This window comes from Papilio machaon, chromosome 21, assembly GCF_912999745.1.
Source record: "Papilio machaon chromosome 21, ilPapMach1.1, whole genome shotgun sequence".
Taxonomy (NCBI): domain Eukaryota; kingdom Metazoa; phylum Arthropoda; class Insecta; order Lepidoptera; family Papilionidae; genus Papilio; species Papilio machaon.
In genome coordinates, this window is record NC_060006.1 from 2,523,721 (window position 1) to 2,546,572 (window position 22,852).

Genomic DNA, 22,852 nt, shown 5'->3' on the forward strand with positions numbered 1-22,852 from the left:
CAATTTTTGTCGTTGACGATACCATAGCGATTGTCACAAATATTCGTGCTAGGCCTACAGTTCAGTTATCAAAGACTACATATGTCAGTTTGAGTCAGTTACCTTTAAAATTCTTATCAAGGTGTCTTTTGTATACAAATTTGTTAAAATACGGTTCTTCCTTGCCAGGTAAAGACATCCTAAATGTGATGTTTTTTATTATTTAAAATATATTTTTCATAAAGATAACGAGGATTTAAAACCATGGTTAAAAAATTGCGAAAATCAGTTTTATTTTTAGCGACTATTGTCGCATTGTGTTTTTCCCTCATTTTAATAATGTTAAGTATTAACGCGGGGCAAGTTTCTAACGATAAAAATAGTACGAACTATTCAAGAGTTGAATGGTGCAAGAAATTGCATTGGCGGACTCCGCCACTGCCCTTCGCAATAGCACTTGCGTCTTATCCTGGTAGTGGGAACACTTGGCTCAGGTATCTTTTGCAGCAAGTCACTGGTAAGTTCCATGTTTATATAAGACTGAAACAGTTGATGAATTTCTTTGTTGTTTGCCAGTTGCTAAACATTGCTTTTTATTTTAAATTATGTACAACGTTGTGTAAAACTTGCAGGCATTGTTACGGGTTCCGTATATATGGATTACAATTTACGCAAACATGGATTTCCGGCTGAAAACATATCTGATGGCTCAGTACTTGTTGTGAAAACCCATGAATACGCACCTAGCAATCTTGAACAATTCGAATCAGCCGTGTTACTTATTAGGAATCCAAGAGACGCTATATTGGTACCTAAATTTCATATTATTTATTTATTTACTTACGAAATCATCTTCTTTATTCAATACGTTTACTGATCGAAAAATATGTTATATAAAATACATTTTTGAACAACCCATGAGTGCAATTGAGTCCGAATATACAAGACGAAAGACACAGGGGGTGCACCGGCAATAATCAACGGTACACCCTCAATGCAAGACGCAGCTAAATAAAACCACTCAATGTTAAATAACAAAGAATGCTTTATTGGTAGAGATGTATCGCCTTAAATAACTGACCTGGCATCATTTTTTACAAGGTTGACAAATGTGTGTTAGTTACCGTTCCTATGGATTTCCTGATAACAGTATTATTTCATCATCAGCTTACTAAACGTCTCCACTGAGGGGCTCGAAGCTTGCCCTAAGTTAGGGGTGACTAGGCGATAGTCATTAGGAACTGACTGGCTAGGAAGCTATAGCTATTTATACAGAGCACATGCTTTAAAAAATCTTGTCCTAATTCCACTGATTGTAGTCTTCAAGGAGCTTGTGGCACTACTTTTAGCCATGTTTCTTGATAGAACATTCTGGGGAGTCTCCGTGTGGGCGAAGATGTCACGCTTGCAGATAGACGCTGGCACACGAGGCTGGCCGGGTGTGAGTCGCGGAGTCTGTTCCTTGATGGAACACAAACATTGTCAAAAAAGTGAGATTTTAATTATTATAATACGAATAAAGTATACTTTTTATTTCAGGCGGAATTTAATAGAATCAATAGCGGACACACAGGCTTTGCACCGAAATCAGTTTTCGAGATTCCGTCCCTTAGAAGAATTGGTTAGTACTTTATTTTTGTCTATATTTCATTACTCACTAAAAACGTTATTTCTCGATTTTCAATATAATATCACTTGATGGTGTCCTAATGGAAACTAGTAAGTAACAAGCTATTGACAATGAAAATTTTCGCAATTATTTCGTTTTACATCCCTATTCTTCGATCGAATCTTTCGACGGTAACTTCTTTAAAATATCAATAATTAATTCAGAATCAGTTGTTTCGCCTTTTGTACAAAAGGCAGAAACCGGGCGATTTTATTCTATAAGAGACTTACGTAATACTAGTGTTAAATCTAGAAAATGTAGAAATATATTTTATGCAAGGATAATCAGGGAGAAGAAACCACTTCGACCACGTTTTTAGCCGACTATATAATTTTTCATATATTAGTTGGACAATCTTGCCAGGGTCGCCAGTAGTCAAATTATGGATGAATTTGTTTGATCCTGGCAGGGTCGCCAGATTTAGAATCTTGGATGATCTAGCGACTCTGCCAGGATCAAACTGTACATCCATAATTTAACATTGAGTGTCGTTCTTACTTTCGTTTAGTTTGGCTTGTGTACGAAAGACTTAAGTTCTCGCCAGTTTATATTGAGCTGTACTGCTCAAAACTGGTCGAGGGTAAAACGGTAATATTATGATATCATGACTAAAACATTTACATGTCTGTCTAATTTTTGCACAAAGATAACAATGTAAATTTTAACGTAACAAATTAAATATATCATTTCCATTTTTTTTTGTGCAAAAGTAACTTTACTAATAATTTAGTTTCTTTTTAATTTAAAAATTTTAAGATATTTACACAATTCTTTTTCTTTCGCATTGATTTAGACCTACCCGCCAACATTTTAAATTTCATAATTGTTATTGTTTCTCTTAAAACTAAATTAAATAATTATCTATTGCCTATTGATATTTTGGGAAAACTTAATTAAAGATAAGCAAAATCGGTACCAAATAGTTTCACAAGTTTCTATTGGAAGCAGAAGTATTTTCGACAATCCATAGATTATTATTGAATATTTTTTAGCAGCATTATTTTCAGTATTTTTCGCCTAAATTAAATTGGTAATTTTATTATTTTTACTTCAGTTTGGTTTCCATATGTTTCAACACAATTGAGAGACTGGGAATATTTTTACAATTTATGGCTAACGAAATTCCCTGGACCGGTGTACATAGTGTTTTATGAGGCGTTATTGAGCGATACAAGAAATACACTTCAAGGGATTTTGAGTTTTTTAAATATCACTGTCACTGAGGTGAGCCTAGCTCAATTATAATACCTCTTGAGCTTATTGTACGTATAATTTTTATAAACATACTTTTTGTAGGACTGTTTTTTTAATTTATTTCATTTTCTGTTACTAGGATGACATTAATTGCGCCCTATCGAACAAGGAAGGTCTGTACAAACGCAAGAAGAAATACAAAAACTTCGATCCATTTACTCATGATATGTACAGAGAGATAGATATTGTCAGAACAAGGGTATACACAAAAATCATTGAATCAACAAAATGACAAACTAAAGATTTTTTAAGTATTTTGTTTGTAATCAACTCGATATGTCCCAACCCAGTTGCTCTGAGCCTACCCAAAGTTATGGTGACGGTATGGTGGTATAGGTGGTGGCACTAAGTATTTTAAACATAAAAAATGTAAGCTTGTAAAAAATACAAGATAAGATATTTTTAAATATGTAGGCGTATTTATTATGTAGTTGTCACCTTTTTCTACAATTTCAACAAATATTTTTATTTGTTGACAATTTAAATGATTAATATTCATACAACGTTAATTGTAGCCTTCATTTTATTTAACTTTCTTAAATTTGTTATCCGTTGTGCAAGCTGTGTAAACAGTGTTCTAGATTATTCTTGCTCAATTTATTTGTACAACCTTTTGTTATATCTTTTTAATCTTATATGTTTTGGTTTTCAAATATATGTTGCATATATTGTTTGTGTTCTTCATTGTTTTGTAACTGTATTAGAAAAAGGTTATAAATTTGGCTGGATTAAGAATTCTGCGTTCATAAAAATGTCAAAAAATAACACACAACCTGGCAACACATGGCAATTCTGACTAAAAAAATTTAAAGTTTACATGTATCAAGTTATTCAAATTTGTAAGGGAATTTTGATGATTTTGAAAAAGTTCCCACAATCCCCTCCCTTCTGAGTCCACCTATATTAATGAAAATATTTTAAAGCAATGGCAGTCTATAGTTAATTATAGTTGAACATGGATAAGAAAGAAAACTCTATAAGCGTGATTGTCATTGGACAATTCCAGTCCGACAGCCAACCTCCATAAGAGAGAAACTTGGGTTAGAGAGAAACCTTTATTAAAAGGAAAAATAGTCCCTTGGACTCATGCTAATCTAGATTAGACTGTATATACAATATTCAGGGGTACAGTAAAAGTTATAAAGATTGTTAATATCAAAAGATAAATAATACCACATTCTTTAATTCAGAAAAAGGGGCAGAGTTCAAGTTAATTTTGAGGAGGAAGGTAGTTTTTCTGTGACTGTATATAATTAAGGTTATCTCTTGAACTTATTTCGTTTTTAGTGACATTAAAACTCATTATTTACTATGATTATTATTCGACATATTCACTGTCTTATAGATCAGGATGCATAACACATTTAATTTTTTTGGTAGATCGTTCCGCAGGTCTGATACACAAATGTTTACCAAAAAATGTTATTTTCATATCATTTATATACATATCAAAAACACATTCACGTTTAGGTATAGTTGTTACCACATCATTTATTGAAACTATTTTGAATGTATTTCTAGTATCCATAATGCAGATACCTTTTTTTCCTACATAGCTCGGACATTTTGACCTTATAACTTCTAGAATGCTACCATGAAAGTCTGCTCGGAATAAAGTTTGTGTAAATTGCTCCCAGCCTTTGCTATTACATTTTGGCACTGGTTTATCTAATTCAAGCAATTCACTCATATAACCCTCCCATATATTATTCATGGGTAATACATCATTATATTTCACGCCATTCTTTGCAATATCATAAAAACCCAAAGCCTTTTTCTCCTTTCTCGTCAACGTTTTAGATTTCTTCTTGCTTTGTTTCTTTTTAGCGTCTTTACTCTTTTTTTTAGCAAATAAAAAATCTTTTTTCATTTCAGCCTCTAAAGTAGTATTATCTAGTTTGTACACATTATTTTTTAAGAAATTAATTACAGCTCGTCCATCACTTTCACCGTGATTATCAGCCATATCCATATTTATTGTAGTATCATAAAACTTTCATAACCCCAAAATGTTTCAGCAACAGGTTATATTTTCATTCATTAATGTTCGACAGAATATTGAATTGACGATAAATTGCTTGATATTGTTATACAAAATTTATTATAAAACTTAATTTGAAGAAATTCGCAAAGTAACAAATAATAGACTAAACACACACAAATAAAATGACAGGTGTTGTTCCTGACTGATATGACAAGCAATGTTGCTATTTAAATGCGTGCCAAAGAGCATTTAAAAGACGCGTGCAAAGAAAACCATCTATGGATTTGGATTTCTTTTGTAGCAACACAACCTTTTCGCTTCTTGTCAATTTATTGTCAATGTCATGTCATAAATTGGATATATTATTAATTATTTGTTTGCCGAAGCTCAAATCAATATTTATCGGCTCATACCCAGGGGTGGTCAGCTTTCCAAGCGGCAAATGCCTACTAAGGCAGGATTTGCAAAAAAGGAAAGCGCTCTACGAAAGAAAGAGACAGGCCGTTTTTTAAGTTATTGGTCTTCATATTTTTACGTGATGGCAACTTTATTATTCTTGAATCTTGAATAGTTTTAATTACCACATGTTTTTCACTTCAAGTAAAAAATTGTCAACCGTTGCTTTTGTGTTAGCGCCGCTTTGTTTATTGTTTTCTTATGTTGTGAATTCAATTATTACGAGATAGAGACTCCTGTGCGTAGGAAATTGACGATTTTTGTGTTGTGAATTCAATTATTACGAGATAGAGACTCCTGTGCGAAATTGACGCTTTTTGTGTTGTGAAATTTTATTACGAGATAGAGACTCATTCTTTTTGTGCGATACTGACGCTTTTTTGTTGTTTTTCTTCTCCACCATGGTTGGAAAAGCAAGTGTTAAGTGCGCAAAATGCGGTATAACGTCAAAGGAAAATTCTTCTTTGACCTTTCACAGGTTTCCTCTCCCGTCAATTCATGGATCTCTAAAGTAAGACTTACCTTTTTTTTTTACTTATTTATTACTGTTTTGCACTAATTTACCCTTACTAGCTGGTATTATGTCATCAAACTAGTCTAGTAGAGAATGTTATGATTTAGAGAAATCATAATATTCTGTATATCTCAAATTATTAAAAAAAAGTCTGTTAACACCTAATAAAGGTACATTTTGTAATAATCTAAATAGATCCCAGAAACATATATATATGCCACGTATATAGAAACATACATTATTACAACAGATATGGTTTTATCATCACACTGCATTGCCTATATAATATATTTAAAACAGTTTGTAAAAATTAAATATTTGTCACATGAATTTTGTAATAATACAAAAAATTAACTTTTCAGAGCTAAAGTTTGGGCAACATTTTGTTTTCCCAATGATGATTGGACTACAGATGAATCATTGGTGAAGCTGTACAAACAGCATAAGATGCTATGCGGCAATCATTTTGATGATTCATCATTTACTAGCAGTTCAAAATTGAGATTGAATAAGTTTGCCATTCCATTTGAAGCTCAAAACATTTTGGCCCAATTACGAGATGAACATCTGTGTAAAGAAGCACTAAAAACTCATGTCAGTATTTTTGGTATTAAGCTTGTAATTTTTACCTTTTTGCCAAGGAATTATTAATTTAAATGATTCTTTTTACTTTTGTATTTATAATATAAGAGGTAAGATAAATGAGAAAATATGGCAATATTAATAACATTGAAAGGCAGTTTCTTAGCTTGTTGATGGTTAATTAAAATAATATTATAACATAAGTAAAAATAAGTAAACATTTCATAGAATTAAAGTTAATAAGTTTGTTAAAAATGTTTCAGTACCAGGAGACTGCACAGAAGGATTTGGAAGTTACAGCCAGTACTTCTCAGTTTTCTACATCTTCAGAACACTCAAATGAATATAATATTGATAGCCCATATTTGACCATGGTAATTTAATTAATAATGATACTTATGGGTTGATTAAATATTAATTGTTTATTATTTATTATTAATTGTTTGAATATGCCAAATTCATTATTTCTGTGGATAAATAAAATTGATTAATTTTCTGTTAACATTATAGAAATTTGTCGGAGGTCTTAGCCATTGTTGGAATATTATAATGTGATTAAGATTGTAAGCACATTGAAAGCTCTAAAATAGAATATTTTGTTTTTCAGAAAATTTCAAAAAGCAAAGGCATATTAAAGGACCTGGATTTGAAAAAAGTTGCTGAACTAACACCCAGAAAACAAAAACTGTACAAAAGATGCAGAAAAAACTTAAATGAAATCTTGAGACTTAGAAGAAAATTTAAAAAAGTAAAAAATTGCAACAGGGATGTTTTAAGTACTTTGCACAATGATACAGCAGTCAACAATATAATAAAAAGCAAACTGAGCAGTCCTTTTTATTTATTGTTACAAAGCCAATTACAAAATGTGCCCAGAAAGTTAACTGGCCGCAGATGGACACTAGACGACAAAGTTTTAGCCTTAAGCTTGTATAAAAAGTCTAGTGCATGCTATAGGTTATTAAGTCGACTATTTTGTTTGCCTAGTGTAAGTTCACTAAAGGCATTATTGAATAAAATTCCTATGATGTGTGGAATTAACAATCAAGTGATTGAGACAATTAAAGATATAACAAGACAGAGGTCAGTCAGTGACAATTTGTGTGTTGTGTCTTTTGACGAAATGTCAATAAGAAAAAATCTGAATTATAACACTAAACTTGACCAATTAGATGGCTACCAAGATCATGGTGCACAAGGTCGAACACAAGAAATCGCAAGCCATGCCCTAACTTTTATGGCTATTGGCATAAGAAAAGCCTGGAAACAGCCTATAGCTTTCTATTTTTCAGGAGACTGCGTCACAGCTGACAGATTAGCTGTTCTTATTAAGGAGGTGAGCCTTCTGTTTCTTATAATTATTCATTTAACTTAGCCTTAAACTTATTATATTAAAGCCTTTTCAGTAGTCTTTTTTCTTTATATAATATCCCTCATCTTTACGTAACTGTTGGCATAGGCCTCCTCTAGCTCTTTCCAATAAGCTCGGTTTAGAGCAGCTGTCCTCCAGTAACAACCAGCAGCAAGCTTCAGGTCGTCTGACCATCTTAGGTGTCAGGTGCCCTAAGGTACCAGTTCGTAACTATTTGGCTCCTTTTCTCTGGGCCATGTAACCAGCCCAGGCCATCTCCACTTCTGCTGGTCAATTACCTTTAAAATACCTTAGGCTTTTGTTGTTAATCTAATGTTCTTACTGTTTATTCTATTCAACTTATGCAGACCGAGCATGCTGCGTTCCATTCCCACCTGAAAGGATCTAAGTTTATCCCTAAGATTTTTTGAGAGAGATCATGGTTCACACCCATATGTCAGACAGCAAAAAAAAATCTTAGCCTTAAACTACTTACCTATAATTGATTGTAAAAACATCTTTAAGGGTAACTAAAATAAATTTGAATTTTCAGGTACTGAGCACTTGTTTTGGTGCTGGATTGGAAGTCATTGGCATTGTGTGTGATTTGGATCGTGTCAATTTACGGGCCATAAATTTATTAGGATCGTCTCGAGATCGGCCATTCTTTCACCATGAGGGACATGAAATTGTCACCATCTTAGATCCACCCCACTTGCTAAAATGTTTTAGAAACAATTTCTTAAAACATAATGTACAATATGTACAAGATGTACAAATAGAAGGTCAACAAAGAATAGGTTTGTATCGCTTATTCCTCTGGTGTGAATTATTTCAATAATTATTAAATGTTTTGGTTCATCATAGTAAAAATATTGTAAGTCAGTTCATTGTACCATTTTATTGAAGTTCCTCTAGAATCGATTTTACTTCAATATTCCAAATCATCAGTTTTGCTACTTGGTCCTACAATAATTACAGGATTATTATATATTTATTTTGAACCTTTTTACCTTGGAGAATATTGATTATATATTAAAATTAAAAAAAAAAGTACACCTACCATTGATATTCATTTCTCTGTTAATACCTGTATTTATAAAAATAAAGAACATTCATTGATTTATAATTACAGGAGTAGCTAAATGGAGCCACATTGAAGAATTTTTTAAAATAGATAAGAAGAACCCTAACTTCGTTTTTGCACCAGCATTGACCCAGCAACACCTTCAGCCCAATGGTAAACAAAAGATGAAAGTTCGGCTTGCTGCTCAAGTTTTGAGTCATTCTGTTGCAGCAGGATTATTTGCTAAAGTAGCTCAAAGTAAGTTTCAACATAATAATTATGTTGTCATTTTTCTAGCCTTTGTATCCGACTGTGCCACGACCCATAAGGAGAGACTTGTTTTGCTCACGAGTATGTGAATATAATTTCTATCCATTGTTTTTGTGTACTTTCTTAGGCTAAACAGGTAAACTGATATTGACAAGAGATATTAAAAAATCTGCAGCTAATCTTGCCATAGGTAGATAAAATTAAATACTGTAATTTGGAATAAAAACTAAAACTAAGAAAGATTTGTTGATTATATTATATCCCTATACCTAGGGTATTCCGGGATACTAATTGTGAAATCCTGGGATTTTCGGGATTTGAAATCAAACAAAATTCTATACATGTAATAGAAAGTATGCATACTTTCTTTCTTCATGCAGCAGCCTATTGTTAAAAAAAAAAGAAGCAGACATTGGCTTGTTTTCGCTATGTTTACATGAATAAAGAACTATCAATATCTAATACCTAGTAGTTGTTATTTTTGAGCTAAGTAAGTATGATAAATAATATTCCTATTAACATTAAGATGTTTTTTTTTTTAACTTTCAGATGAATTACCACAAGATGCCGTTGCGACAGCGATGCTCATTTCAAATCTAGACAAATTGTTCGACGCCATGAACGGTGATACACCGGACAAAAAAAATGGGAAAACATTTTTAACTAACATGTCCTCAACAAGCCCTCATCTAGATTTTTTTAATAAGATGAGAGTTTTGTTCACGGAAATGAAGTTTTTAGGGGCAAGAAGTAAGCCCCCCTCACAAGATGGCTGGTTGAGGACGTTGAACGCAATCGAGCGTATATTTAAAAATTTAAAAAAATATAATGTCAACACATTATGTGTCCGAAGGCTTAATCAAGATCCTCTCGAAAACTGTTTCGGGTGCATTAGGAGCAACTGTGGTAGTAATCCGAACCCCACTTCAGTTCAATTCATAGCAGCATTGAAAACTAGCATAGTAACAAATTTAATTAATAATAATAAAAACAGAAACTGCCTGGATGATGACAACCAGGTGTTAAATAACTTTAAACTGTTTATTCGTAAAGGATGTGAAGAATCAAAAAAAGATGCAAACTCTTCTACACCTTTTTCAGTGGAAAATGATGTTAGAGGTGTAGAAGAGCTAGATATACCTCAGTGTTCTGGAGAAATGCAAGCATGTGCATATGTGTGCGGCTTTATTGCAAAAAAAATAGAAAATAATTGCGAGCAATGTAAAAAAGTTATGCTTGCTGATCCGAACACTGAGGTATGTCATTTATTCACATCTTTTAGGGAATATGATGATGCAAAATGCAATTTAAAATACATCCAGCCCAGTTTCTGTAAAATGGTTGAAAATGCTGCAAATGTAATAAACAATTACTTAAAAGAAAATGCGCATAAAAAGCAAATAAAGTGTAATTTAATAGAAAAATGCGATAATCTAAATAAAGATTGGCTGAAGGGGTGTGACGATCATTGGGAAATGAATTTCAAAACAATATTAGACAGTACAGTTGCAATATGCCTGAAACGGTTTTGCGCAATCAAAAATCGAGAATTTGTTGAGGAAGCCTCAAAAAAATCTTTAATAAGAAAAATAAATATATTAAAAAATGTTTAAAAGTCTTGTTTCATTTGGTATCGCTTATTATAAATGTGCAGAAACCGGAAACGAAAATTGTATGATTTAATCAATTCCGGAATTTTAATAGGCGTAAGTGACAATTAATTAAATGTACCATTTAATTGATCGTCTTTTACGCTTAATGAAATGGTATCGAATATAAAAATAGAATGAAAACTATTCAAATATCCCGCGTTATCAAAAGTTACTGATGGCATAGACGGCAGCGCTAGTGTGCTTCTGTGTAAGCATTTTTGAAGTATGAAGTTGACGTTCTTCCCTTTAGGGTATTTGTGTTCTGTGCTCATACCTCTAAAGTTTCCGTCTTTTCTTATTTGCCGATAAATTTGTTAAGTGGTTAAATTCATTAAGTAAGTGAAAATTTAATGTAAAAAAATCTCGATTAAAATCTTTTGTTACAAATACTAAGTATTAATAGTGAAACATTCTTGTGTGTTTTATACTTCCTAATAAGAGTTTATAATGCGAAAAGCAATTTTTATGTTAGCTGCAGCTATCGCATTTTTGTATTTTTCTGTTATTTTATTTCTATTAAGTCCTATACATGATTCAAAAAATGTTTACTACGGCAACAATTACATAGGACCTTTGGGTTTAAGACTTGTGCCTAGTGTAAAATGGTGCAAGGAGTTACACTGGCGATCACCTCCCTTACCTTATGCAGTTGCACTTGTTTCTTATCCTGGTAGTGGTAACACCTGGTTAAGGTATCTTTTACAGCAAGTCACTGGTAAGTTACCATTTTTTTTTTCTAAATAAGGATATAAGAACCAAGGCTACGACCATCTCCTAATATTTTTGCACATTTATAAATTTCTATGTATGTGAGCTGGTACGTAGAAAGCGCAGAGCCTAAACAACTGAATTGATTTTGAAGAGTGAGCTAAGACGAGAGTCATATACTGTCTCTGAGAACATTGGGGTATTGTCAGTTGGGTTTTTTCATGTATCAGTATAACTTATACACATATCTTGCTTTGAGATAAACTTGTTACACTTAGGCCATTTGTAATGGTTTCAGTTTGTAAAATAAACTGATGATGATGCAATTTTATCCTTAAACTGTAACACAAAATTCCAGGTATATTAACAGGCTCAATTTATATGGATTTTGGTCTAAAAGTGCATGGATTTCCTGCTGAAAATGTTACCGATGGTACAGTGCTCGTTGTAAAGACTCATGAAGCTCCGCCACTTGAACCTGATAAGTTTAAATCAGCTGTGTTATTAATCAGGAATCCTAGAGATGCCATATTGGTAAAAATATATATAAATCTATATTTTTTTTTTTGTTTTTTCAATTTAATTTTCGTGTTTGTGAACTTATTTGTACAGTTGCCTTTGTTTGATTTTTACTGAACTTTTTTTACTGACACATTCATTGTAATTTGCACTTTGATTTGTCTAAAATAATCAATCATTAATATTCAATATGTTTTATAAAAAGCAAATTCTAATATGCAATAAGCAGAGGTACAGTAAATGTAACCTACAGTTATTTATATTTAAAAATAAATCAAGAGACCGCTTATTTATGACTGTAACAAAGTTTTCCAACTCCTCATTAATTAATGTTGGAGTTTTTATGTCTCCTTGTGATGGAATGTTTGAATAATATTTTTTGTTTGTAGCTTTCATGTTAAATGTTCTTTTGATGCATTAAAAACTAATATAAGTGTTTAAATGAAATCTGGGCCAGTGTGGTTGACTAAGATCTAGTCATACCTAATATAGGGTGGGCATTTAGCCCATTAGTGAGGTTATAAATTAGCTGACACTATAAGGTTTAAATATATTTATAATATACTAGTAGTTGACTGCGACTTCGCGAATTAAAAAAAAATAAAAAAAGTAGTAAATAGAACTGAAGACAATTGGGGATAGTGTAGCTCCTGAACAATTATTTTTCAAATAGATTCAGTAGTTTGGGATTCATATTCAATGCAAACAATCAAATCTTTTTTCTTTATAATAATAGTACAGATAACATATGTTGATTGTAACATAATTCAGGAAACTTATTACACAATTTATCAAGGAAAAACTACATCTAAATAAGATAAAAAAAAAAGCAATTGCGACCACAAAATTATTTTAATGTACCTTAATAACTAATTATATGAATCACCTGCATGTTGTATTTTTTTTTATTTCAGTTTCTGTGACTATGACAATGTTTTATAGCTTAATAGCTTTTGCTATAACAGGTAAATATTACGTGTTTTTTTTTTAATTTAACTACTATTTGTTACCACAATGTTTTTGGTTTTTTTTACTTACATGTTTTAAATGCTTTATATGCTTTACATTAATACATAAATAAATAATGATTTAAATTACTTGTGCATATTTTATATTATTATTTATAAATTATTTTCCACTTTAGGCAGATTTTAATAGACTTCATAAAGGTCATATTGGCACAGCTCCGAAATCCGCTTTCAAGAAAAGGTCCCATGAAAGGAAGAAAACTGGTTAGTACACAATCGAACTGGCATAAGCATGAACTGGATAAACAAGAGTTATTGTCCTGTCCCGACCTAATACCTTCAAAAGCAAGAAACTGTACTAAGATTTAAACACCTATAACCGTCTATGTGTTCTTCTAGACTATTTTGTACATTTGTGTCAAATTTCATCAAGATCTGTTGAGCCGTTCTAAAGATACCTTCAAACAAACATCCAAACATTCGCATTTTTAATATTAGTAAGATGTAGTATACAGCTATTTTCTTGCGCTCATGCAAGACGATAATAATTTTATTTGTATTCCAGATTGGTCTTCCTATGTTACAATACAGCTGAGAACTTGGGAGTCGTTACATGATCTATGGCTCACGAAATTTCCTGGACCAGCGTACATAGTGTTTTACGAGACATTAGTGAAAGATACGAGGAATACCCTTCAAGGAATACTGAATTTCTTAAATTACACTTTCACAGAGGTAAGTCATTTATAATATACCAATAAATTATATATGTATTAACCAGGGTCGTATTAACTATATTTGGCTCCGGGATCCGAAAATCAGCCTGCGGGGTTAGGCAGTAAAAAACTAAAAACGAAACGATCGATCGTTTCGTCTAAGCGATAGCGTCTCTCGTTTTTCCGTGTAAGGCTAGGCAGTAACAGACGACAGTCGCTTTCGTGCAGACGAAGGTGAATCGTCAAAAAAAACAAATTATTGTCTATACTTGACGATCAACATTGTGTCATTTGAATTTGACGTATAAAGGTCAAATATTCTCGCGGTAAAAATACAAAAGTTTAGTGAAGTGTTTGTGTTTCAATTTACGTTTTGTAAAATGAATTCTTAAAACGCAAGCAATGAGCAAATCGCCATAATGGTGGAATTTATGGAAAGGTACGTCAATAACGTATTTCAAATGGTAAACACCCCGCAGGGAAGAGTGAGGCGCCAGGAACTTTGCCAACTATTAAAGATGTTGCTGGGTAAGGCAGGTAGTGATCCTGACAAGTCTATGGAGCAATGGATCAAGGTTGGTTCTAATGTAATAATGATTGTAAACATAAAACAAGACATTCATTCTGAAGCATGTTTGTTATGCTGGCAGACACATCCTTTTTTATTTTACTTATTCTTTGCAAGTGCCCTTGCTATTGAATCATGTATTTTATACAACAATAGTTTTGTAGTTGCCATTTTCCTAGCTACAAATATCACATTTCATCACCCAAACTTTATATTTTAGAACTACCAGTAGAGGAACAGTCAAATGAGGAGCCTCCAGTTGAGGAACCATCTATCCAAATACAAATTTTGGAGCAGATCACTGACAGTAATTTATTACAATCCTGTTATTTCATTTAGAAAAGAGATATGCAAATCTATTCTTCAGTTGGTAACTGTATTAATAGAAAAATATTTAATTAGTACCCTAATTTATTTATTTGCCCATGTTTCTGTTTAATTATTTGGGTAAAATAAATAAATTGAAATCAATTGATACAATTTAATGTTTAGTTTTATCTTATTATATACAGTTTAAACATTAATATTTACTAACTTTATCATGATATTTCAGATGATGAACAAAATGATATATATGTTGCCTCCTCTTCAAGAGTATAGCTGCCCCATCATCAGTTCAAAGGAGAGGGAAATGGCATCCAGGACCCTCACTCACTGGCTTATTAATGTAATGCTTATGCTTTGAGATGCAGTCTCAAATGCAAAAACATGTAACATTTACATTGGTTTTGGTTGTAACTTGTGTAATTAATGTTTAAGTGAATATTGAAATAAAAAATAATTGTATATAAATAAAGTTTATTTTTAATTTGTAAAACATTCATCTTCATCATATTTCTTCTTAAAAATACACTTTTAGACATTATTGTGTGGGCTTCTTCAACCAAACTAAAAACTGCCAATAATTAGTCTATTACTAACAGCCCGCCCCACAATCACATCCAGCCCGTTTTCAACAACAGTTGGTTGTGTAAGAGCAGTGGACAAAAGTACTTCTGCATCATCTGTAGGAGTTCCTCTTGAATCTATGAGCATGTTATGCTGATAATAAAGGATACACTGACCTAACAAATATCAAAATCTATATTTAACCAAATGCCCTTTCTATGCAGTTTCGGGCCTTGACATGCACTCTAGTGTAGTTCTCTCCTCTAGATCCTGGTTCTGCATTCAGAATAGGTGTCATGAGGTAGATCCTTTGAGGGTATCCACTGTCACCTAAAATGTTATAAGTAATATTAAAGTTACAAATAATATTTAACATAGAACATCACCTGTTAAATATTTTTCTACTAAAAATGCAATTACCCAACAACCAAACGGACTTGCCAGATAGTTGCAGAGCCTCCATATGGCTTTGCAGTCTTCTACTTGCCCAGATATGACTGTCGTGACTTGCACCACCAAACTTGGCATTAACATTAGTGATTCTGAGATCACTGTCACATACCTAAAATATTTAATTGAGATTAATCTTTAATTTATCTTATAATTATTATAACAAACATAAAAAGGTTCATACCATTTGGACATTAAGAGAATGAAAGCCTTTTCTGTTATAAAAACAAAGTACATCTGCAGCTGGACGAACTATGGCCACATGGGTGCAATCAATGGCACCAATTACACCAGGAAAATTAAACTTAGTATAAAATCTGTAAAATAATATTTGTAAGTAGTTGTATGTGCTCAAGGTAATAAAAATAAAATGACGGAAGTTATATATAGTAACCCCTACCCTTGCTTAATTTTAGTTCTTTGTGTGCTTGTTTGTGGGAATTGTATCCATTTATTTGAAATCTCATTCAGAGCTTTTGTCACCTCTCCGATACACCGACTTACACTTTTTTGATTCATATGTACCTCATTAGCAACACCTTTCTGATATGAACCCATGGCATAAAAGTTCAATGCTGTCAGCACCTAAAATATAATAATTGTGTCAGTATAAGACTCAAAGTGACTAAAGTTAACATTAATCATATTAAATACATAATCACCTTTTAACACACATATATTAAAAAAAACATATATCATAAGAAATCAATTTACCTTAAGTTCCAGTGAAGTTGTTTTCGAACCTTTTAAACTGGTATTGTGCCTGAGCTCGTCACACAACGAGTGGAACTCTTCCTTATTCAGCCTGTAATGAGCTCTAAACTGCCACTCCGGAATTTTTTGGAGTAACCGTTCGCGATTCTTTAACCTTTGTAGAAGCATACGCTGCCGAGACATATTTTTAGCTTCGACATCTGCAGCTTCTAACATCAAGGCGGTCCACATGCGAGACATATCTATAATATGCCAAATCATAAATTGTTTACTTTATTCAACTAACAAATCATTTATAACATAATACCAAATTGATTTCTCACCTTAGAAGTTATATTTAATAATAGTTTAAGATATTTAACTAAAGTTGATTCGGTTGACTTCGCGGCAAAACGAGACACCTTTGTCGATCGTCTCAAAAACGAACGATCGTGTCGCTTTTAAAACGATTGGAAATGTCATTTCGTGTTACTGCCTAAGAATTTCAAAGGAATTGGTCGAAAAACGATAGACGATAGACGACGCTTCGTCTTTCGTCTTTCGTGCGTGTTACTGCCTACGGTTTTAACGCGTGACGTCAGACGTCAGTCTCTCAACCAATCACAATCGAACGACAGTCGCTTTCGTTTCGTTTTTGTTTTTTACTGCCTAACCCCGCTGGTGCCTATAAAAACGAAACATCCATTAACTAACCTTAAAAATTAAAAAAGTACAGTCAGCTTCGTTCGCGGTATGCTATTTTCAGAATTGTTTTTTTACACTTTGCAATTTAAACTCTAATACTGTTATAAATAATAATTTTAACCGGTTTTCAAGGACTTTTAAACGATTAGAGATAAAACATTTCAGCTGATTTTGAAATTTGAGATGTAATACGATTCGTAATCTACCCTAGAGTATAACCTCTATACTAAATTGGACCCCTTCAGTCTTTATTTTAATTAATTACTAGTTTTAGTACAAAATTATTCGTTTAAAAAGTTGACGTATTATTTGTTTCTTTTTAAATATATTACAATGTTAAATTATAAAATTATTACATTGTTTTCGTCAGAGAGATATGAACTGCGCTCTGTCACACAAAGAAGGTATCTACAGACGTAAGAAAAAGCTACAAGACTTTGATCCGTTCACTCAAGATATGTACAGACAGATAGAAATTGTTAAAACAAGAGTATTCAATAATATCAGAATATATAGAAAGAAACACAACGAAACTGACGTTTTAGATTTTTTATAATTGTTTTTAAATGTTCTAAATAAATAAGAGTTACTTATAGATCAGTATTAAAGTTGTTACGTTGGGTTTTCACTGCAGTCACTTGTATTAACACATCTTGTCATCTCACACATTGTCTTTAAAAAAACAGGGACAGTAATGTTTCAACACAAGTTTCACCTCAAACCAAATCCACTGTTAAGAACTTTTTGTAGTTTTATATTTTATATTCTGGTAGTTATAAGAACATATAAAAGATATTAAAATAATTTTTTTTAGTCTACAATTTAAAATTCTATTAATATTATTATGAAACTGTTGGCAAATTGTGGACAAATTCACATCGTATTTCTTGGCTGTTTACTATAGTTGAAGTTGACTATATTTGAAGTGATAAACATTTGTTGATGTTAATATAGGTTTCCACTGCCCCAACATCTTTATAAACATATAATTTTTAATAAGTAAAGTTATATAACTTATAGATAACTAATCCTGAGCACAAAAGTGAGACAAATAAAAGACTTCCAGAGGCCCTTTTCTCGGCTGAATTTGCGTCATGCTTACTTATGACATTTCGTAAATCGACTCTCGATTATAGACCGACAAGGTTAATTGAGCCGATGGGCATAAGCAAAGAATATAATACTCTCTATAGAGAGAAGAATGACATGTTACATACTATAGTATTATAACTTTGGTCTATACGCTTATACTACTAGCGCCATAATGGTCGCCCATATGAAAAAATAAAACGCGGGAATTTTGAATATACGTTTAGTATTTTAATTTATTTATAGTTAAAAATTTATATTGGAAATTATGATTATTTTGATAATTTGGCAAATGTAAGATTTCTTTAAAGAAAGAATAATTTTAAAATGAAATAATCATTATTTCCAATATATTGTGTTAGTAAAAGTTATTAACTTAAATTAGTTAAAGGAATAATGAAATGAAACAGAGTAATTTAACATCATTTATTTAATTAAATTTAGTTCCCGATTTTTTTTAATTAAGAATCGCTTTAAAGATATAAAAATTATTGATTTTGTTATGAAATCACAATTTTCATTATAATGTCTGTCACAATTAAGTAAAAAGCTGAAATCCACCATGCATGTAAGGATGGATTTTAAATTTTTAACTATATAATTTTTGTATCCATTTGATTCAAGTTCATTATTAATTATTGAAGCACTTATCTCCACACATTGAATAAATTTTTTACTGGCGTAATTTAAGCTTTCAGCATAATCTTTAAATTGTGTAAAAATGTGTATGGATTTATGGTCTGATGATAAAAACAATTCCTTACAATTATTACAATTTATATTTCGTTTTTTGACCATAAATCCAAACACATATGCACAAGCCTGGGCCTCTGACGTACCACTATCAATGGTATGAACTGCTTCACCAATAATATCTTCAAATTGATCTTGATGTGGATCAAATTGCCATTCTATGTCATCTGACGTCTGTTCTATTTGGCTATCGCCGGCTATCAAAAATGCCTCTAGATTATTAATATTTCAATATTTCACTTATCAGAGTCAATATCTCAAAACTTAAACACTCGCGTTATTAGTTCAAAAATACAATGCAATATCAAAGATTTCGGAACCATACGAGAACACGTTTTGAAACAAATTTGAAAACTTATTTTTTTAACGGTTATGATTTAAAATTGCCATTACTACATTTTTTTGCGATGTAGATATAAGATAACAAGTAATCGTATATCTTGATTTATAAATACAAATGTAAGAAATAAGACAATTAATAATAGGATTTTTTTTAAATCATGTTTTCTTATTTTTAATTATAAATACTTTATTATAATAATAAAAGGATGAAATATTTTTTTTATATGGCAAGTATAGCTTGGACTATCGCGAGCGAAAACGGCATAGATATATGCTCTATCTCGTTCATATTATGGAACCCAGTTAACACAACAACAAAATTGTCTCTGTGTGAAGTTTCTTGTTTTTCGTTCGAAGTTGGCGGACCCTGGGCATAAGTCAAACTAAATTATAACAGCCCACTAAAGCCCCCCTGTCAACGTCCAAAAATGTCACAAGATCTGTACTATAGCTGTCATTTTTTTTTCTTTTATGATATTTTCTTTGAATTGGTTTTATATATCGGTCAGAACCGACTGCGATGGTAACGCCTCTCACCGATTCAGATATCCTTGTTTGACTATAGTCGTCAAATTTGTATGAAACACTCCATCTATAGGTTATATATCTCAGCCAAACAGTATTTTTAATTTAACTACAATTTTTGTTATATAACTCTTATTATATATAAGAAATCCATTCCTTTATTATGTATTTCATTATATACGTTTATTTCATTATTATATTTTATTGATTCCTTTAGTTAGTTGATGAGTTCCTATTAATAGTTTATCTCAAAATTTTGAGTCCTATTTCGATTAATTTAGAATACTTATACTAAAGCATAAAACTAGTCAAGTTATTTAAGAGTTTCAAAATGTGTCAAATATTAGATTTAATTATTTAATTGTTTTAGTATGTAAGGAAATAATTATATTTAATTTTTACATCAAATATATAATCCCTTTTAATCAGTATTTTGTGATTTGGTTCACATATGCGAACTGTGAACTGATCTGCAGGTCATCAGATTTAGTTGAGTTTACTTCACTAGTAAACTGACCTTCACCAAATGACATGTGAAGGAACCAAAATTTGAACTACAGCCTCCATGTTGAAATGTCAAATTATTCCAAAATTATCCTCCAATCAGGTGGATTTATTATCTACAGTGGCGCCGCAACACAACGCATTAAGATAGTTTTTATTAACACAATTTTGATACATCTAAATGTGCTACTTTAAATTATTGATGGTTATGGTTTCCTCCTACATTAATAAATTCTAGAAATTGTCAAAGAAAAATTAAACCCCAAATTGTAGTTTCGGCCTAATTTGTATATGCACTTGGTTGAAATGCACATATTTTGTCAAAATTATTTATTACATTCGGTAAAAAAATATTACATTTGCATTGTTAGAAAGAGACAATCTATTATTGTGACAATTTTCATAGCTCAATCTGAAAGAGTAAATAGTATATTCTACGATTATGGTTATTTTCTGTTTTGTAGTGTTTTCTTTGTTACTCTTGTAGACATGTAGCAATATGTGACAGAGAACACTATGAAGCCAAAAAGATCGGTGCAGTTGATAACCTTATATTGTGTTTTGTATTGTTAATAATTCTTTTAACAATAAAGTTCCTATATTTACTTTGCTTTGTGCTTGTAATTAAATACAAGGCGAAGTTACCTCTACATTAAAATCATTATTTGTTTATAATCTTTACTGTAATATTATAAATTATAGGAAATTGTGAAGTGTGTGTTTTAGCGCGATTTTTTTTAAAGATTAAAATGTTTTAGTTATAGCAAATTACTTATTTAAAGATACTTAAGGAATTGTTTGAATAACCTTACAACGAATTTACTACGTTTCATAGACTGTAAATAATAATTGTTAAACATAATAACTGTTGGATTTTAAAAACAAACAATTATGTGATAATTATTTAACAATGCATAATTTATTGGCCCAACATTTTTTTTTAATCTGCAACAAAAATGTGATTAAAATGTAATTGAGCTTTACTATTTTTTTACACCAAGCTATTTCATTCACAAATTCTTATTTATTTTCAAATCCATGAATCCGTCCCTGTAACAGAAATTATAAAAGACGACTTAAAAGTAATCCATATCCATACATTTTAAATTTTAATTATGCACCTCATGTTATCCATCGTTACTTTATGGGGTAAATATAATATTCCTAATATCAATGAGCCTAGCACGAATATTTGTGTCAATCGCCATCGTAACGTCATCGACAAAATTTGATATATAATTGTGCAGCCGTATCGGGCATAGACTAAAAATCCCATATTAATTTTGACATAATCGACGATACGAAGGTTAATATCACTTTTCGTGCTAGGACAACAGTGAAGTCAAGCCATATTTTTGCTTAAGTCTATATTTTTTTTTTGTATTTTTGATTGATTCGGATCAAAATGATTGAATAAAAGTATAGCGCATAGAAATGGTCTATATGTTTAGAGGGTAAGTTTTTCTAAAAGATGCTCATGTTAAATGTCATTCGGTGTATTCCACACCGAATGACATTTAACATAATATAAATAATAAATTCCTTTCATCCATTGGATATGACTTTTATTTAATTATAATTTTTCTTTCAATAAAAAATATATATTTTTTAATTTGTATTTAAGTACGCAAATGCGTTAAAAATAATGTAATAATTCCTGAGTACTCGCAAAGACAAAAAAATAATGGCAATTTTACGGTGAGAAAAATTTATTTTAAATTTAAATACATAACATTACTAAAACATTATTGAGTCAGTTTTTATTAATTTCGCCTAACATTGTTATACCAAGCAATATAGTTGAGTTGTTTTTCAGGTTAACAGTAGTTTTTTGTTCCCACTTCTGTATTACATCGTGTCTGTAAGAAATGAAGTTAAATAAATTTATAACTTGTAGAAATTCATCTTTCATTCAGTGAAGAGTTGATATTTAGATTTATTATTAACTTTTTTATCCAAAAGTTTGAATTCACAAGAGAAAATTTACCTTAAAAGATCGCGGCGATCCACAGGTTGTGGATTACCCGCTAGAACAGATTCACAAGTGTAGGGTGTGGGTACACGTAAATTTTTTATTACATTTTTCTTTAATTTGCTGAAATAACATTAAAATTTGAATTGGACAGACTCGAAAGTGCTAGAAATTGTGCAAACCTACTAATACCTGTTTGATAAACGTTGGATATCTGGCAGGGGAAGCGTTTCTGAAGAATCTTCAGTACTCATGAACGCAAGAGACATAACCTGCTAATGTTACAACTACGGTAAGATTTTTGATTTAACTAGGTTTAAATGCATTAATGCACTGAGATATCTGACTTTTTAAAACAAGTGATATACTTAAGCGCAAAATCAGGCAAAAATTAAAATAAACGAGCAAATATAAAAGTAACGATAAATTTATCACCTTTGAAGTTATTACATTTTTTAATAATTCTTTCTTGTGAAATTTATATAAACTATTAAATTTTAATATAAAGACCATTGTACAATTTAATTTTAAAATTCGAATACAAATCAATGTCACTGTCATAAAATTTTAATATTAAATATTTTGTTTGTACTGGTTACTAGCCTTTATAGGTTACGTACTTTCTTCGTTAATTATTTATTAATAGTAGCTTATCTACGTTAATTTATCTCATGA

At 31.2% G+C, this 22,852-nt stretch overlaps 3 protein-coding genes across 5 annotated transcripts; 1 reads left to right on the forward strand and 2 right to left on the reverse strand.

Moving 5' to 3' along the window:
- Nucleotides 1-3,987: 3,987 nt before the first annotated feature.
- Nucleotides 3,988-5,039, reverse strand: LOC106713657 (ribonuclease P protein subunit p29). The gene has a single exon (XM_014506501.2). It carries the CDS (start codon nucleotides 4,872-4,874, stop codon nucleotides 4,242-4,244), a length of 633 nt encoding a protein of 210 aa, XP_014361987.2. The 5' UTR covers nucleotides 4,875-5,039; the 3' UTR covers nucleotides 3,988-4,241.
- Nucleotides 5,040-11,191: 6,152 nt separating this feature from the next.
- LOC106713655 (WSCD family member AGAP003962) lies at nucleotides 11,192-22,485 on the forward strand. 2 transcript variants are annotated; one of them, XM_014506498.2, is made up of 5 exons: nucleotides 11,192-11,492; nucleotides 11,844-12,019; nucleotides 13,149-13,236; nucleotides 13,538-13,707; nucleotides 22,399-22,485. In XM_014506498.2, exons 1-5 carry the CDS (start codon nucleotides 11,225-11,227, stop codon nucleotides 22,411-22,413), a joined length of 717 nt encoding a protein of 238 aa, XP_014361984.2. In that variant the 5' UTR covers nucleotides 11,192-11,224; the 3' UTR covers nucleotides 22,414-22,485. The 2 variants fall into 2 exon arrangements, with proteins under 2 accessions (XP_014361984.2, XP_014361983.2); XM_014506497.2 differs by lacking the exon at nucleotides 22,399-22,485 and adding an exon at nucleotides 17,363-17,708.
- LOC123722185 (putative nuclease HARBI1) lies at nucleotides 15,058-16,965 on the reverse strand. 2 transcript variants are annotated; one of them, XM_045683216.1, is made up of 5 exons: nucleotides 16,309-16,965; nucleotides 15,995-16,179; nucleotides 15,779-15,911; nucleotides 15,586-15,706; nucleotides 15,058-15,474 (listed from the first exon to the last, which is right to left on the reverse strand). In XM_045683216.1, the coding sequence occupies exons 1-5, from the start codon at nucleotides 16,567-16,569 to the stop codon at nucleotides 15,344-15,346; spliced, it is 831 nt and encodes a 276-aa protein (XP_045539172.1). In that variant the 5' UTR covers nucleotides 16,570-16,965; the 3' UTR covers nucleotides 15,058-15,343. The 2 variants fall into 2 exon arrangements, with proteins under 2 accessions (XP_045539172.1, XP_045539171.1); XM_045683215.1 differs by having other exon boundaries at nucleotides 15,059-15,474; nucleotides 15,565-15,706.
- Nucleotides 22,486-22,852: the final 367 nt, after the last annotated feature.

Excerpts from the sequence above, each read along its gene's own strand:
- LOC106713657 (XM_014506501.2), bottom strand. The coding sequence starts at position 4,874 with ATGGATATGGCTGATAATCACGGTGAAAGTGATGGACGAGCTGTAATT.
- LOC106713655 (XM_014506497.2), top strand. The coding sequence starts at position 11,225 with ATGCGAAAAGCAATTTTTATGTTAGCTGCAGCTATCGCATTTTTGTAT. Across the intron at positions 12,020-13,148 it reads ATCCTAGAGATGCCATATTG|GCAGATTTTAATAGACTTCA; the intron begins GTAAAAATATAT and ends TTTCCACTTTAG. Across the intron at positions 13,237-13,537 it reads CCATGAAAGGAAGAAAACTG|ATTGGTCTTCCTATGTTACA; the intron begins GTTAGTACACAA and ends TTTGTATTCCAG.
- LOC123722185 (XM_045683215.1), bottom strand. The coding sequence starts at position 16,569 with ATGATTTGGCATATTATAGATATGTCTCGCATGTGGACCGCCTTGATG. Across the intron at positions 15,912-15,994 it reads AGAACTAAAATTAAGCAAGG|ATTTTATACTAAGTTTAATT; the intron begins GTAGGGGTTACT and ends ATTATTTTACAG. Across the intron at positions 15,707-15,778 it reads ATTCTCTTAATGTCCAAATG|GTATGTGACAGTGATCTCAG; the intron begins GTATGAACCTTT and ends TAAATATTTTAG.